The sequence below is a fragment of the Xiphophorus maculatus genome, chromosome 17 (assembly GCF_002775205.1).
Source record: "Xiphophorus maculatus strain JP 163 A chromosome 17, X_maculatus-5.0-male, whole genome shotgun sequence".
In the NCBI taxonomy this organism is placed as follows: domain Eukaryota; kingdom Metazoa; phylum Chordata; class Actinopteri; order Cyprinodontiformes; family Poeciliidae; genus Xiphophorus; species Xiphophorus maculatus.
Window position 1 is genome coordinate 7,667,811 of NC_036459.1, and position 18,021 is coordinate 7,685,831.

The 18,021-nt window shown below is 36.2% G+C and overlaps 2 protein-coding genes across 3 annotated transcripts; one reads left to right on the top strand and one right to left on the bottom strand.

Annotated features, from left to right (window-relative positions):
* The first annotated feature begins 1,104 nt into the window (after positions 1–1,104).
* guca1a (guanylate cyclase activator 1A) lies at positions 1,105–8,380 on the top strand. The gene is made up of 4 exons (XM_005806889.2): positions 1,105–1,411; positions 3,841–3,990; positions 4,071–4,164; positions 6,986–8,380. Exons 1-4 carry the CDS (start codon positions 1,214–1,216, stop codon positions 7,111–7,113), a joined length of 570 nt encoding a protein of 189 aa, XP_005806946.1. The 5' UTR covers positions 1,105–1,213; the 3' UTR covers positions 7,114–8,380.
* Positions 8,381–8,562: 182 nt separating this feature from the next.
* orc5 (origin recognition complex subunit 5) lies at positions 8,563–17,875 on the bottom strand. Of its 2 annotated transcripts, XM_023349732.1 has the most exons (15): positions 17,712–17,875; positions 17,341–17,485; positions 17,032–17,124; positions 15,807–15,992; positions 15,616–15,690; positions 13,529–13,640; positions 12,572–12,702; positions 12,432–12,480; positions 11,096–11,186; positions 10,968–11,014; positions 10,757–10,869; positions 10,623–10,670; positions 9,586–9,696; positions 9,001–9,113; positions 8,563–8,795 (listed from the first exon to the last, which is right to left on the bottom strand). In XM_023349732.1, exons 1-15 carry the CDS (start codon positions 17,729–17,731, stop codon positions 8,750–8,752), a joined length of 1,380 nt encoding a protein of 459 aa, XP_023205500.1. In that variant the 5' UTR covers positions 17,732–17,875; the 3' UTR covers positions 8,563–8,749. The 2 variants fall into 2 exon arrangements, with proteins under 2 accessions (XP_023205500.1, XP_005806947.1); XM_005806890.3 differs by having other exon boundaries at positions 17,341–17,875.
* Between the last annotated feature and the right edge of the window lie 146 nt (positions 17,876–18,021).

Sequence of the window (18,021 nt, forward strand, 5' to 3'; positions counted from 1 at the left end):
AAAAACAATTTGATCAATCAAAAATTCACTAAAGAAATTAAATTATTGCATTTTAGGGAAATATATCAACAAAATAAGTTATTTATTTGAATCTTTTGGTGTATAATATAATGTATATATAATATTGCATAAATGAGGCTTGTGTGATTAAATAAAAAATTTGCAGAATGATTCAACTTTTTATGTGATTAATCGATTAATCGTCAGAACAATCGATTACAAAAATAATCGCCCTGCTTAAAGGCTGGTTGTTGCAATTCCTATAGTCATTATGAACTTTTGCTTCTGTTATTTCCTTGTTTTGATGTCTTATTGTCATTATTTTTCTCTTATCCTAGTTTATTCCTTCTGTTAGTTCAGTTATTTCAGTTATATTAAAAAAACATTTTTTTTGCAGTTGTGCTTTTACACTGTAAAGTTGAAATAATGAGAATTTTATAGGATAATTTGTATATTTTTGTTTATATATATAAAATATACTTACAAAAAATAAATGTTTCTATTTTATAAATTTTCAGTATATAATTCATGTAATAAGGTGTAATAAATTATTTAAAAATAAAATATATTTAGAAAAAATGTTCTTATAAACTATCTAAATATTTTTTTAGTAAAATGTCTGTATCATCTTTTTTTCTTTTTAATTCTACTTTTATATATATATTTTTCCCTTTTTTTACAAGGTGGTAGGTTTGTTTATTCACTCCATTGCGTCTCATTTTAAAAATTTTTGCTCATACTTATTATTTTTGCTTGTCTCTTGCACCATGCCTGAATTATTGTGATGCTTCTTTTGTCTCATTTCCCTGGCATAAAATAAAAAAAGTTTTTGGGGGAAAAAAGCTGCACTGCTGATAATCCCGTCCACATAAAGAACAACGCGCCTCAGCCGCCATGTTGCCTGTTGGGCGTCCTGTCTCGGCACACGAGGGATGAAACCTGCACCATGCGTGTCAGCACATCCCTGGCAAAGGTGGGACGGCCAACCTGCCCTTTAAATGGAGGGATTAAACTGATCAACTGCATGTTTTCCTGGATTAACGCCAGAGATTAGAGCCAAGGAGAACATCCAGGGGGTGTGGAGGTGTGGTGTACTACAAAAGGCCCTTGCCAAGTGCCAAAGGTCCAAGAGTTGAGTGACTGAGCAGGGATACGGTCTGCTTCACAGTAGAACAATTGGTTTGTGCAGTTTGGACCGGCAGCTGTTAGAGACATGGGCAACTCAAACGGATGCACCGTGGACGACCTGCAGGCTGTGGAGATGCACCTGTGGTACAAGAAGTTCATGACGGAGTGTCCGTCCGGCCAGCTCACTCTGCACGAGTTCAAGCAGTTCTTCGGGCTGAAGGGGTTGGACCCAGAGGCCAACGCCTACATAGAGCAGATGTTCCGGACGTTTGACATGAACAAGGTGGGTGAAAAATGGAGCAAAACGTTTTTAGCTACTTATTTAACCAGGTAAATTATTAAGAACAAGTTCTTATTTATGACAACGAGATTAATTTGCTTACTTTTAATTATTTTTGTGTAACAAGGTTGTTGTGTGTTGCAAATTTCTGCTGCTTGGAAATGAGATCTGGAGCCCAGTGGGGTTTTACCCAGTCAAATATAATAAAAATGATAATAAAATGTATCTTAAATATTGTCATCTTTCTAAAATAATGAACTAAATTGATTTGCAAAAATTATTTAAGGCAAAAAAATGACTGAGGTCATTATTTTGGGAAGGCGATATTAATGTAATGTTAACCTTTTCATCCCAGAAAACAAAAAATTAATTAGTAGATTAAAGTAGCTTCTGACAATCTGTGACAATCTCATCTTTTTAAACAGATTATAAATGCATAGATTTAAAAAGAAATATTTTCTTTACTTGTTTTTTTATATTGGGTCTCTAAAAATTTAAACAAGCCATAATTAATTTTAGGTGCAATATTTTCCATGTTTTGTTTTTGAACAAATTATAAACAAATTACAAACTATGTTATGTAATTATTTAAAGAATGCCTTTTCTTATTTATTGTTTTAGAAATTAAGATCAGAATTTCCCATGTTATTTTTTGATAAAGTAGAAACGAAACTTGCATACTTTTTGATGTAACCATTTAAAAAATGCATATTTTTAAAATAAAATTAGAAATTTATGTAAGTAGCTGTTAAAAGCTCAAACTTTCAATATCAAGAATTTCCTCAAAGGGCCGATTGTGGCATAAATTATTAATATAACTAGCAGTTAACTTGTTAAAATATTAATTGACAGTTGTCTGCATTTGATGACATTAAATATTAAACATGTTTTCATATTAATGTTATTTGGCACAATACAAATAAAACCGCAGAGTTGATTCATAAAATAATATTTAAGCACATTAATCTCAAATATCTATTTCTAGATTTTCTAGATTTGGTCTTGAGTTTGACGCATGCGATTTAAATAAATAATAAAATATAAGGTAAATGTGTTAAAACTCTTAGATGATCTAATCCAGGGGTGTGCAGTTGCAGTTTTCTAGAGTCGATGGTGAAGTTTGTGTTACTGCTCAGCTGTATTGGCTCCTGAGACAAATTTTGGTTGTTTTATTCAGATGTATTGATTCAGAAAAACATTCAACTCTGGACACCACCGCTGTTTAATTTTAGAAAGTTGGTAAAACTGGAGGGCAAAAGGGAGCATTGCAACTGCTTAGGGCCCCCTGCTGGGAAGAAAATCTAACCAAAAGCTCTAGTTTAACACATGAGAGGGGCAAAACCTCATAGATGGAAAGTTGTTTTAGCTAATTGGGCACATGCTGTTTCTTTTATTGTTAATTTGTAAAATTTAAATATTGGCTCACAGTTTATATGGAGAACACTTACGTGAGGTCAGGAACGTTAGATGTAACGGGGGGCCCCAAAATAATTCAGCTTAGGGCCTCATAAAACTTTGGGTTGGCTCTGTGAAACTGCACCCAAAATGTTTCTCTTAAATTTTGAATTTTTTCAGTTTAATTGTCAAGATGTTATTTTTCAGAAAGGTTAACTGTTGATAAAGCTAAAAATGAAATCTCCATAGATACCACGAAACAAATCTTTTTATCTCATGCTTTAAAATTACAAATTGAAATGACTGTTCATCTTAACATATTTACTAAATAGTGTTTTATTTGACAAATATTCTATAAATGGCATATTTTGGATCTTTGTTTTCATTTTACAATAGAGATTGGCAGCAATTTCAGAATAAATGTAAGTGTTTATATTAATGTAGCAGCAGCAGAAACCCTTTTAGAGACTATAAACAACCCAAAAGTCAAATAAAACTAAATTATTTAAGATTCTTTAGGATTCAGTTTATCCGCTTAGTTTATATTTTTTAAAAAGTAGCTGGCATACTTCCTGTTCGGGACTTTAAAGCATCTCGTTGTGATGCTTGGTTAAATTTATGCAACAGTTCAACCAGAAGACATGCTAATCCTAATTTATGTCCCCTCAAACGCAGCAGGCCGTTAATCAACCTCCCAGCTACAAACTTTCGGCCCAATTTTTCCTCTCAAATCAGTTTAATTAGGAGCATCTTCGTGCAACTGACGGGGTCGTCACAGGATTTGTTGCAGCGGCTATATTTACTCCCTCCTTGAGCCAACAAAAGGCCGCTGTAATCTGTGCGCTTGATTGAACAAAGAGATTATCCCCGAGACGATGCTTTGATGCTGAGATTGATGCGACACAGACAGTCCAGTAGATAATCTGTCTTGGCAAAGGATCAGTGATGCAGCAGGAAGACAGGGTGTTCATTCTCTCATTAAATCCCAAGTAGGTATAGTTATGGATTATAATCTGGCACATTGATCATCTCTGCAGGATGGCTACATAGATTTCATGGAGTATGTGGCGGCTCTGAGTCTGGTGATGCGGGGAAAGATGGAGCACAAGCTTCGCTGGTACTTCAAACTCTATGACGTCGACGGAAACGGCTGCATTGACCGCTACGAACTCCTGAACATCATCAGGGTAGATAAACAACCACCATTTTCCTGAAACTTCCCCCAACAAGTGCGACGGCGTGTTGATTTTAACCCCTCTCCTTCCAGGCAATCCGGGCGATCAATGGAAACGACAGTCAGGAAACAGCCGCAGAGGAATTCACCAACAAAGTCTTTGATAGGATTGACATCAACGGAGATGGTGAGTCCAGATTGGGCGGATGACGTTCGGTGTCCAAATCCCACTTTAAATCCAGTCTGAGGTTAAGAAAAAAGTCACGAACTCTGACATATACAGAGAAGGTCATATTAAGTGGATTTTAGTTTCATCCTGAAATTTCACCCTAAAGTAGGGTGACCAAACGTCCGTATTTCCCGGGACATGTCCGTATTTCACGTCCTGTCCCGGGCATTCCGGGTTTTTTTTAGAAAGTGAGGAAATGTCCTGTTTTTTAAATTACCTTCATTGGACCATTAAATTTACAGGCACTAGGGCACTGCGCTGCGTGTGACGTAATCCCTGAGCCGCGTCAGTGCGGGCAGCCCTGTTCTTAATCAGAAGATAGATAGCGTGGCTGTCAGTACGCCAACAACATGCCAAAGCGCAAATGTATGTTTACCGACGATTTACAAAAGAGTTTCCCCGCTTTCAACCCCCCCCCTCCAAGGTGTCCTGGATTTCCCAACTGAAAATATGGTCACCCTACCCTAAAGCCAACTACATTATATTGCCAAAAGTGTTGGCTCACCAATCGAAATTACCGTAATCAGATGTTCCATGGCCACAGGTGTATAAAATGAAACACTGAGGCATGCAGACTGTTTTTACAAACATTTGTGAAAGAATAGGTTGCTCTCAGGAGTTCAGTGAATTCCAGCATGGAACTGTGATAGGATGTGCAACAAATCCAGTCGTGAAAATTCCTCGCAACCAAATACTCCAGTCAACTGTCAGCTGTATTATGAGAAAATGGAAGTGCTTGGGAACGACGGCACCGCAGCCACCAAGCGGTAGGTCATGTAAACTGACAGAGTGGGGTCAGCGGATGCTGAAGTGCACAGAGCGAAGAGGTCACCAACGTTCTGCAGAGTCAATCACTACAGACCTCCAAACTCCATGTGGCCTTCAGAATAGCTCAGGAACAGAGAGCTTCATGGAATGGGTTTCCATGGTGACCAGCTGCATCCAACCAGACATAACCAAGTGCAATGCTGAGCATTGGATGCAGTGGTGTAAATCACGCTGCCACTGGACTCTAGAGCAGTGGAGACGCGTTCTCTCAAGTGACATATCGCACGTCTCCATCTGAGAATCTGATGGACGAGTCTGGTTTTGGCGGTTGCCATGAGAACGGTACTTATCTGACTGCATCGTGCCAAGTGTAAAGTTTGGTGGAGGGAGGATAATGGTGTTGGCTGGTTTCTCGTCCAGTTTCGATTCAGCAAAGTAACGCAAATGTTTACCACTTTTTGTTATTGGAGATTTCGGGCAGAATATACGTCCGGGTCTCAACTCTGCCAATGGAGTCTTGGTTGATGACTTGGATGTTAGGATGGACGCTCTTTAGGATTCCCTTTCCTGTCAAGTTTCAGTTTCTTCAATCTACGTTTGGCTGATCAGACTGGACAGAAATGACAGAATATGTCTTTAATGGATCAAAGCGTTATTAATCTCTTCTTGTGATTGAGCATTGAAGTGAACAGGTTCAAGAATCTCTCACATTTCTGGGTCTTCCTTCCACATCTGAGATGATGCTCCAATAAGAATAAGAACATGTTGGATTAACAAATGGCAACAGAAATCATATTTTAAATGTCTTTAAACCAACTAAAACATTGTAACTACATCCATTAAAATTCATACTATTCATGACATCAAAAATGTTATAACTGATCAGCTGCAGTTAAGTAAATACAGACATACATCGGCGTTCACTACGTCAAATTCGACATATTTCACTGTTACGGAAATATGTAAATACAGACACAAACCAGTTCACCTCAACTACAGTGAAGCCAATATATAGAAATCCTCATTTAGAAATGACACTTTACTGGTGTTTTTAATGATTAATAATAAAGCTTGTATTTACTGTACCTGGGAAAAGATGAGGAGACGCATCGTCTGGGTTCACTGATTCTGACTTTACTCCACTGATAAACACGGTTTACTGGAATAAGACGATACTTTCAGCTCATTTCCTGTGTCGGGCAACTGCAATGCGACTTCTTTCCGACTCTTTCAAAGGAATCAGTCATTTTCCTCAACTCTAACGTAGTCACATTTATTAAATTTGAATATTGTTGAAAAGTTAATTTATTTCAGGATTGACACATTATATAAATTAATACAACACAAACTTATGTTTTCAAGCCTTTATTTGTGTTACACTTAATAAAAATACCATATTTACACTAAAATATTCCATAAAACTAATAAAAACAAACATTTTTAACAAAATTCTGTCCTTAAACAATATTTTTATTTATTTGTAGCAAGTTCAATGTTATAATCTATCTTTAAAAAAGAGAAAACATGTCAATTTTAAGCATACAACTTTAAAACTTAATATAAAATACAAGATTAATGCTTAAATAGTTGTTTTTGAGTTTGGTGCTTTGGATTTTCTTGTATCTTTTAGTATGCTGCTTCCGTGGACAGAAAGAAAGTACATCCACTTTAATTTCTAAATTGTATTTGTAGTAGAAAATACTTTCTAAAATAAAATACTTTACACTCATTTGTTTGGCTTTTAGCAAATGGATATAATTTTCATAATCATAATTAACGCAAGAAAAGCAAGAGTTCTGTTCTATTTAACGTCGGAAAATAAAATAATATCATTTTTGTTTACGGTTTATGAACATATCTGTAATTTTTAATAAATAATTTGTGTTTCTTCTACACTGCAGGTTCAATTAAATCACTTTAATTGTTATTTTCTTGTTGCCATGATGATTTAACAGTCCAGTTCTGAATCAGAAAACGAATATTTTAAAGCAATAATATTGTCTCTGAACAGGTGAGCTGTCTTTGGAGGAGTTCGTGGAAGGCGCTCGCAGTGACGAAGACTTCATGGAGGTGATGATGAAGAGTTTGGACCTTCGTCACATCATGGCGATGATCCACAGCAGGAGGCACAGCGTTTAGCTGCCTCACCCTCATTCACAACGCCGCCTCTTTGGAAAAAAAACTCTTTTATATTTAAAAGTGAGATTTTCTGTTTGGTTTGACTCCAACGTAACGTGAGGCCGTACCTCTGAAAACAGACGTTTTATGAGTTTAATCTCCAAATGAGCGACATTTATGCACTTTAAAAACGGGCTGATTCACTCCGGTTACGAAGGATGATCTGTAAGAAAGTCAATCCTGAGCTGAGCTCCACGGATCTGTTTTTATTTTCTGTATCGATGTCCCTCATAAGGTTAAATTAGTCGAGTCTACAGGAGAAAGTACGACTGTTTAACGTGAATATGATTAGCTGGAAAACAGGAACCTTAAGAGATTTAGTCCAGAATAGACATTTTCTATTTTTTCTGTGTTTAAAAGCCAAATTTAGTAGCAGGTTTTGTTGTTTTGAAGTGTCTTTGGGTGTTTTATTGACTGACGTGTTTGGCTTAATAATATAGAATATCCTGGTTCTGTTGTCAGCTGTACTCATCTGGTGCCTTCACTGCACAGTGTTTAATTTCAGCTTTTCTCTATTTATACACTGAAACAAATCCCAATAAAAACCTGATAAGAAGTACATTTCTGTCTTAACTAAATGAAATGTGTCCAATTATGAATGCAGTTTTAATTTTTATTGTTTAAAGCAAGAAAATGAGTAAATTTTTTAGTTATTTTGATGTATCAGATTAAATGTTTCAGCATTTTTCTGTCATATAAACAAATATCTGACCCACAAGTATTTGAGACATTTACTTGAAGGAAAAGTGTCTATAAATAAATATACTGCACTTTCTTTTGAACTTGCTTTTTATCTACCAATTTGCACATGTTTAAAACATGCTAAGCAGAACATGCATGTAACACAAATGAGAAAAAATTAAAGTTGAAAATGGAAAAAATGCAAACAAAACTCAAATACAGTGAAAGATTGTTGTTAATGACAAAATGAGGACGAGATTAAAATACAAGTTTTGTAGATTTTGCACTAAATTATCAACTGAGGCAAAGCAGACTGGATGTTTATTTTCCTCATCTTATATTAACAAGAAATGCAGAAGAAGAAAAAAATGTAGACAACTCAAATTGCAGAGGTGGTGTAAACAAAAAAAGCACACGTTGCTTTGTTCAGTTCAAAAGGACTTGAGTAAAATGTGCATCAATGAATCCAAGGTCAGGTCAGGACAAAATAAAAATAAAAACGGGTGAAACTACAAAGCAAAGAGGTGCATTTATGCCTGGGAGGAAGGGCAAAGGTCATCCTGGATGTTGCCAGAATTACTTTACGTCAGGAAAGGCGAAGTCATCTTCATTTGCATTTTTGAAACTAAATGTTTCTGAGCTTTTCATCTCATGAATAAATAAATACTGAATATTTTTCCTCTGATAGAAAAGGCAACACTTAAAGAGAAAGTGAGTTAAAACTACTGCAGCATTATGTTTATTTATTTTGCACAAATTAAACTTAACATTGAGGTCACCGATTAGCCACAAGGTGGCAGCGAAACGTTCAGAGCATTTCCAGCCAACAGCAGAGTCAGCCAAACACTCGTCTTCAGAAATAAATCTCTTTATCTTACTGTCACTGCGTGTCGTCTCTCCTTCACGCGCCGCAGCCTCACAGGAAATCATACAGATACTTCACAATATCAAAGTTCACTGTCCTGGAAAACAAACCACAGTGAGCGTGCTCTCTGTCAAACTCCATAAAGGTCAGTTCCTCTGAATAACTCAGAGCTGCGGGTGTGACAGCAGAGGAGCACACACACACACACACACGCACACACACACACACACACACACACACACACACACACACACACACACACACACACACACACACACACACACACACACACACACACTCACCTGGAGATGGCAGAGATGAAGTCCAGGGAAACGGCGCATTTGTACTTTGGAGAATCGAGCTGGTCGTCGTGACTGACCAGAGTCAGCAGCTGCAGCGTCACCAGAGACGAGATCTGAACAGAAACATTTATTTTTATCGGCGGCTCCAGTTTGACCACAAGTTTCCATAAAAACGGTTTATTCTAGGAAAATCACTAAGTACAAGATTCGTACCTTTTATTCAAGGTTCAAATCCCAGTTTGGAGTTAAGAGTTAAAAATTAAAATAGCAAGTTTCACAGAGAAAGACAGATGATGAAAATAGATGGATGGATGAACAAACGGATGGATGGGTGTTGGACTAAAACATGTCTGGTTCACTGACAGATTAAATAAAACGACTGATTCTAATTTCAGACAACAGGACGAGGAATAAAAACGTTAAATAAATAAAAGTGTTAAATTACAAACAGAACTTTCTTCTCTTCCTCCACATTTATCCAAACCTCTGAAACATTTAGAGGTCCTGATATGAATCAAATCCAGATATAAAATCTGCTGATGATGGTGATGATCACAGAAACATGGCCGCCTGCCGGGTTCTGACCTGGGAGAAGATGCTGGCGGTCGGAGCGACCCGGCTGTCCACCACGCTGTAGAAAATGGCCAGCAAGCGGTCCAGAGGGAAAGGCTTCGGCCCCAGAAGGTGGTTACTGGTCTGGAAGACAGGAAGTCTCTTTGATTGTGCAACGTATTTCAGCAACAAGGGAGATCAAAGTGCTTTACATGAAACACATTACTGTATAGTGGCAAAGTAAAGAGAAGTAATGAATCCAGACTGGAACGACCCATTAAAGAAACTCTACACAAATGGGCTTTTAGTCTTGATTTAAAGGAAATCAGTGGTACAGCTTTGTGTTTGTTTGTTTGTTTGTTTGGTTTTTTTTGCAGTTTTCTGGACATTTATTCAGGATTAGAAGAGTACAAAACAGAAACTATCTGAGCTGATTAAAAATAAAGTCACCTATACACACAAATAAGTCCTTGTTTTTCAGGTAAGATTCAAACCAATTAAGTGCTGAATTCAGCTGACTGACTCAGCTGTCTGGTCCAATTAGTCTTCAAGCACATAGATATTACATCAGAGGAGTCCGAGGATTGAGCCTTGAGGTACCCCACATGTGATTTTCCTCAGCTCAGATTAAAATAATAATAACCCGTAGACATAAATTATTCCTTGTTTTTTAGGTAAGATTCAAACCAGCTAAGTAAGAGTCTGGTCATATTCAAGAATGCAGATATTAAATAAAAAGGGTCCCAGGTTTGAGCCTTGGGGTACCCCACATGTGATTTTTCTTAACTCAAAAAGAGTCACCTATAAACATAAACAACTCCGTCTTCTTTAGGTAAGATTCAAGCTAGTTAAGCAAGAGTCTGATCCAGACCTTTAGTCCAATTAGTCTTCATATGTGTAGATATTAAATAAGATGGGTCCCAGGATTGAACCTTGGGGTACACCACGTGATTGTTCTTAGCTCAGATAAAGAAAAGTCACCTATAAACACAAAGATGTCTGTGTTTTTTTTTTATTCAAACCAGTCCAGCTGTGAATAAAAACCAGGGAGTCAAGGGAAGGGTGATCACCTTTTCATTCTTCTTCAAGAAGTTTGTTTTCTTTATTTTTCCGTGATGCTGCAGGGAGAAAACAAAGACAAAACAAGTCATGAAGTGAAAACAAGACACTTTACTGTGATTCTTAATTCGTAAAATGAAAATACCTTCACGAAGAAGCGTTTATCTGTGCGGGCGGGGTTGTAGGAGGCCAGATAGGCGGCGATTAGCAGGAACTTGGAGTAATATGGGAGCTCAACATGAGTGTGAGCTGATAAACCTTCGAAATCAGGAAACGGATCCAATCAGTCATCACACCTTCTATTCACCTTCATTTATAATCTGTGTAATAAATAAATGTTTTCTGTGTGTTGGCACCTCTCAGGGCTCCGGTCTCGTGTTCATCCATTTGCTCCCACTGAAGACTAAAAGAGAGAACATCAGAGATCATTTACTTAAGGAGATCAGAGGCAATATGAAGAGCAAATCCAGAAGAAAGTTAAGACCTGGAAACCTCTCGAAGGTAAACTGTCTGCATGGCTTTCTTCAAATGAGGCTCGATGTTTTTCCACAGCTTGTGTGTTTCCGTCTCTTTTACTAAACAAAAAACCGAAACAGATTCATTTATAGTAAAGATTCATTTCTGCTTGGGCAAACTGAACTCATCCCGTAAAATTATGCAGCTACACCTCAGAAAATTTAAATATTGTAAACGCCTGCTTTCACCCTGACAAGCTAATTAACTCAAAACTGATCAAAACTTATTTTAATTTTGGGCCGTATCAAGATTATGAATGTCCTCAAAAGTGCCAGTTATGGTAAAATGTGTTGATAAATCCCATCAACAAACCTCTAAAATTTGGATAAAAAGACGCCTCTGCACTCGATGAGAACTTCTTAAAGTTAAATAACACTGAACGTCATTTCCATCTATGTAAGTTGGCAGAATATATATGAAAACTACGGAAGACTATAGAAACTTAAAAAAAGAAATCTGGCTTTAATCTTCTGAGATCAAAAGTCAGAATCCCGAGAAAAACGATAGAATTCTGCTTTTCCCCAAAAATTTGACATTATTTCTCAGAATTTTGATTTTTTTTTTCTCCCCTCAGAATTTCGGCTGAGAGAATTCTGAGAAATTTCTAGGTCAAAATTTCTCCCCCCAGAATTTTTATTTTTCTCCAGAACTCAGTTAGTTTGAAATCTGACTTTTGTTTCACAGAATTTTGACTGAGAAAATTCTGAGTCATAATTTCTCTGCCAGAATTCAGATTTTTTTTTTCTCATAATTTCGACTTTTTTTTCCCACCCAGAAGTTTGCCTTTTGATTTTATAAGATTAAAATGAGAACAATTCTGGTAAATTCTGAGAAAAAGTCAGATTTCTCCCTCTGGACAACATAAAACTTTATGGCGGGCCAGATTTGGCCCATGGGCCTTGAGTTTGAGACGTGTGCTCTAAAAGGTTTCAGTCAGGCTCAATCATGGGGAAGACTGCTGACTGAAGAGATTTGTATCAACGCTTCACTCAGAAAATTTAGTGGAAGGAAAAAGTGTCTGGAAGATTTGAGAGGATTGTCAAATAGTTAAAGAATTTGGAAGGACATCACAGGGATTCAAACTGAATCATGAATCCCACACATTGACTGTAATCTCCATGATACGCCGCATTGATGCAGTAATTTATGCAAAAGGAGCCCCAACCGAAGCCCGACAGGATTAAAATGAAACTGAGATTTTTATTGAAAATATCTTTTTTTGTTGGTCTGATGAAGAAATAAATTCTTGAACTATTTCACCCTATGTGTGATGAATTTAAAATATCAATATTTTTTAGCTTTACCTTTCCCCGCTGCGACTGGTTCACAGAACTTTGAGAAGTTGAGCGCCGCCTGGTTGAAACGGAGCAAATTAACAATAATTAGTGTTGAATGAAACCAGTTTAAACCCACCAGTTAGCCCAGTGAGGTGTGTGTTCTTCACCAGGTGTTGAAGCTCTCTGAGGTCCCGGCAGACGGCGTAGAAAACTCCCAGCAGGATGTTGACGTAGGAGGAGTAAAACTCTGCTGAATATGAAGGATGTCTGTGTGCAGATAAGATGTGCAGCAGCTCAGCTGGAAGCAGAAGTTTGACTCGTTAGGTTCACTTAGGAAGAGCAGAACAGGTGAAAATATATGGAATTTAATTAATCTAATTTTGGATGTGACCCGAGATTAACCAGCTTTTTTATTTTACTTTTATTTTATTTATTATTTAAAATGTTTTAAGTGTTTAGAAAAGCGCTACACAAATAAAATATTTTATTATTATTATCTTCCTTCTACACCATTCAGTCCCTCCAAATGTAACAATTATCATGTTTCTTCATATCATCCACTGTTTGCAATGTTCCATAAAATATATAACTTTACAAAAATACTCATGCTGCTTTAGCTATTTAACATTTTAAAGCTTTTTTTTACTTTAGGTCATAAATCAACACAAATTGGTTAATAAATTAGATAAAAATGGTTTATAAACATTGATTTTCAAATTTTGTTGCATATTCTCATTTTCATTTAGTCCTTAACTTTGACTAGGCCACTCTAACACAAATCAAAACCATCCCATAATATCTGATTGCATGTTTAAGATGGAAGATAAATCTCAGTCTCCGGTCCTCTGCAGTTTCTGGGATTAAATGAGTTCCCACATCATGATGCTGCCACCACTATGTTTTGCTGTGGTTACAATAGGAACCAGATTAAGTAGCAGCTTCATTTTTCAGATTTTTATCCATCAATCTACTTATGTTAGGCTATATTAAGGGTTTGAACAGGAAATTACTCTTCTACTAATTTGTCACGACATTTGTTATCAACATTAAATTCATCGTTTGAGTTTAGGTTTCAATATTCATAAGGAGCTTAAATAAAGTACAACAAAAGTACTACAGAATACCTTTACTGTAGTCGGGGAAGTGGAGCAGCAGAGGCTCGAAGCAGCCGGTGTTTGGTCTGAACTTGTCCCAAACGATTTCGCTCAGCAGGATGACACTGACGTTGTCCTCCACCTAAAAATGAAACGTCATAAATGCGTTGTTTTCTTCAATAACGCACTTTAGAGTTAAGAGTTGTATCCGTGGATACAAACATATCAACACTGAAAAGGTGACAGAAACATTTTACAAATCAAACGTTTAAACGTTTAGTATAGTTTAAAATAACATTGGAGCTCATTTAAGAATATCTACATACAGTATATATATCGTGTATCGTAATATAGCAAAAAATATATCAGGATATTAGATTTTCCTCATATCCCCCAGCCCTAGTTTACAGAGCCGGAAAATTTTTTGAAACTGGGTGATGATCATCCAGAAGGAGTTAATTATTAAGGCTGCACCGATAAATCAGTCCAGATTTAATTAATTTTGGGTAATCAAACAATATTTATGAGAAATGGATTTGATCTGACTCTGCAAAGGTCTAAAATTCACCCACTGTTGACAACTCAGCAACTCTGTAAGAGTCTGTCTGTTTTAATTTGTGTTTTTATCTGTGGTTTTATGAATGCTACACAGCACTGTGGTGCAGCTAATATATATCTGTTTTTAAATGCTTTATGAATAAACTGACATCTGTTGCTTTTTCCTGACAACATTTTTTTTAAATTTAAAAAATGTAAAAATCGGTATCAGCCAAAATGGAAATCAGGGTTTTTAAGGATCGTCCATCGGCCAGAAAACTGCAATCTGTGCGATATGAGTACTGCTTAGACTCCTGTTAGTGTTAGCTAATTAGTTTAGTACAAACAAATAACAAAACTTACAACTAAGTTGTTTTAAAGCCAAAACAGTTGAAAACAACCTTCTGGTTGGGATAGAAATATCCTGCTTTGTTCAGAAATTGGATGGATTATTCCATAATTTGATTTTCTATTATTTAATAAATGTTGGATCAATATGTTAAAAGCAACACGTTTTGTACCTCAAGGATTGGACTCTCACTCTGCTCAGAAAAACATCATAAGCCACCAGAATTAATTAAAGAAAAAGATTTTTTTTTAAATAGTACTATGGTACTCTTCACCATAGTACTATTCACTATTATAAAAAAAAAAAAACAGAAGGAACATAAGGTTTGGTTTTCAGTATTTCTTTTCATAAATCAACATGTCTGCTATTTATTTATTTCTTTTTAAATTGGACAATATAAAAATACATCTATAATGCTCTCTGTTCTTCCAATAACAGAAATTATGCAGCGGCACTAGCCAAAGTCTGAACTTAAACCCAACCCAGATAGTTTAGGCCTTAAACATGTCGTTCAAAAGGGAAAAAAAACTCAAAAATGGGCAAATTAAAACATTTCTGCAAAGGAGAATGGACCAACATTTCTCAAACTCTGCAGGTTGAAAAAGTTAACTCCAGGTGAAAATGAAACTAAACTCACATAAAAAAAAGAAAGCCTGAATTTGAATCTTAATCTCTAGAAGATGCAGGTTTGTTTCTATAAAAATCATGAACTTTCATAATTCAAACAGGCATCCATATTGGTACCGAATCAGTTATCTTGACCTTTTTCATTTGGCTGTCATGTGAAGAACTGGGTGAGGAAAATTTCTGTAACGATGCTTCGGCTCCATTCGATGTCCCAGAAATAAATGGCAGCCAAAGAAAAGCCACAATGGGAAACCTGCAGCAAAACCTCCCTAACAGGAGGAAGTTTTTTTATTAGTTATTTAACTTATATCTGTGATATTGAGTAGAAAAGTCTCGTCAAAATCCTAATTATCACTTTAAACTTGTGTAGCTACACTGAAGAATATTAACTTTTTTTTCTAAGAGAAAATACGGTTGGAGAGTTTAATTAAAATGCAGCGAGATGCTGCCATCATTCTCTCCTTACAGCTTGAAATAACTATGAAATAACTCATCCCTTTCAGCTCAAGGTTAGTCATTACAAACAAAGCTCTTCGAAGGTCTGTTCATCATTTGAGCAGCCCGACAACAACGAAGCGCCTCCAGCAATAAATAAAAAGCTCACCAGCTCCTGAAGGCGGAGGAGAGCGGGAAGAAGATTGACGTTGGCGTCTCTCAGAAGTTCAGCTTGCTCCGTTACCTGAAAAAATGAAAATATCACACGAGGCCTTTTCCTGTGGGCTTCATTAAGCTGCTTTCTGTAAAATTTACAAGACAAAATAGGGTGAAATTGAAGAGAAAACTGAACAGACTCACGATGTATCGCGTCTGCTTGCTAGGAAACTCGGAGGTTTGCTGTTTGTAAATGCGAACGAAGTCTGAGATGGAAGGGCTGCGGGGGAGCAGCGATGCAGCGTCGCAACCGAAGAAAGACAGCAGCACTTGTTCAAACAGCAGCGCAACGGAGACGCATTCCACACAGCTGACAGTGACATGAGGAAGCTGCAGGAGGACAAAGATTAATCAATTAACAGCTTCAGTGATGAAAAATCTATTAATTTAAAGAACTGACATAAACTTCCGATCCATACTAACAATAAGAGTTGCAGATTTCTACTGATATTTGGTATAAATACAATCTTTTTTAACAAATAAATAACATTTTTCTTAAAAAATATAGATTAGGTGCAAAGAATAGATTCATAGAACAGAAGCATACTTTATTGTACAGATTTAAACGTTCTTAAGAGTTAAAACATTATAAAAAAATAATTTCCTTTTATTAAAGTATTTGGATTCCTTTTAATAGGGGTGTTCAAACTTTTAGTCACGTGGGTCATAATTGTAGCCTCAAAACTTCGTTGGCCAAAAAAAAAAAAAAAAAAACTATTTCATTTTCAACTAAAATCAACAAAAAGTTCTTTTTTTTACTTAATCAACAATAAACTAAGCAATAACTATTTTAAATAAATAAAGCCGGGTTTTTTTGTTTATATGTTTTAAAGGGATCATAGGTCCAAAACTTCAAATGGTTGTTGTACATTTTCACTTTTTATTTTGGGCTCAATTGATAAAAAACTGAAGAAAATATTTGATAAAATCAGAATAATTTGAATTGTATTTAGCAAAGTTTTAATACATCATTTAAGAACATATTTGGTTGTACTTTAGAGTGTAGATCAATCAATTAATCAATGAGTAGATGTGTTGTTACCATGACAAAAGAAGGAAACTAGAATGCTCTTAAAAGATGATCAGTTTGTGTTGCATCAAACATATTTGTAAGCAGATTTTAATTTAAAAGTTATACTTTGAAATAGAGATTATTAAATTACAAACTCAGAGGGGATTTTAAAGAACATGTTTTTTGTGTGTGTGTATTTACAAGGCAATTTTCCAGTTCTTATAAACATCAAAAACACAATATATCATTTAAATTTTCCGGGTTTTTTTATGAGGATAACTGGCCAGAACCAATCCAGGAAAACTTTTATTTTAATTCAAATAATTGTCTCTTTAACCATGAATGTGTTACTCTCACCTCCAGTTCCTTCATTAAAACGTTCACCACATGACTTTTTCCTGATGCTCGATGACCGTAGATGAAAAGTGAGGGGTAGCAGTACTGCTGCGGCTGGATAAACACAATCAGAGGAAAATAAAAGTCAAGTCTGAGCTTTTATTATCATGTAGCTTATTAATCATGATGGAAACAGTTTTAGAAAATGGGGATAACTTTTGCACAAAGTAAAACATACATAAATATTAAGCAATAACCACCAGTAGTCACTTGGGAACTAATATAAACTACATATAGAGTTATTTGTTAGCACTTCTGGATGTAGCATACCTCCCCCATGAGTGACAGCAGCATCCCAGCCTGGACCTCCCGACAGGGCAGCTGCTCCGACACTCTCCGCAGCTTCTCTCCATCATAACCCGGGTGCTCCAACAACCCTGCCATCCCGGTCTGTGCCACCCCTGAGATAATTGAGCTTCAACCGGTGAAGAAACAGAAAAATAATCCAGCGAGAACCATAGGTTAGCTTAGCTGGTGACAGTACAAACAGACGTTGGAGGAGAAGAGGGGACGTGTTCAAATAAAATGTGACTCAAACGGGTGTTAACACCAAAAGCCTCAGCTGAAAACACAAGCAGCCGCTGTGGAAACCTCAATAAGTGAAAGAAAATAAATTAGCAAGCAGAAAAAGTGTTTAAAACCTCGATAAAGTCGGAATCATATGCTGAAAAGTCCCGCGCGCCGGCTGGTTGCGTCACAGCTCGTCATTCTTCAGCGGACCAATCACGTGCATGCAAGGGTTTCTGGGTAATGTAGTTTATCTACCCCCCTTCATAAAAATCAAATGCGCAAATATTTTAGTCTACAAAAATTAATAAATACCATTAACAAATACAAATAAATAAAAAACATTACTATAATAAAACAATGAATAAATAAAAATAGAAATAAAAAAAATACCAAAACCATTAATAAATAAAATATTTAAAAATACTAAAGATAAAAAGATAT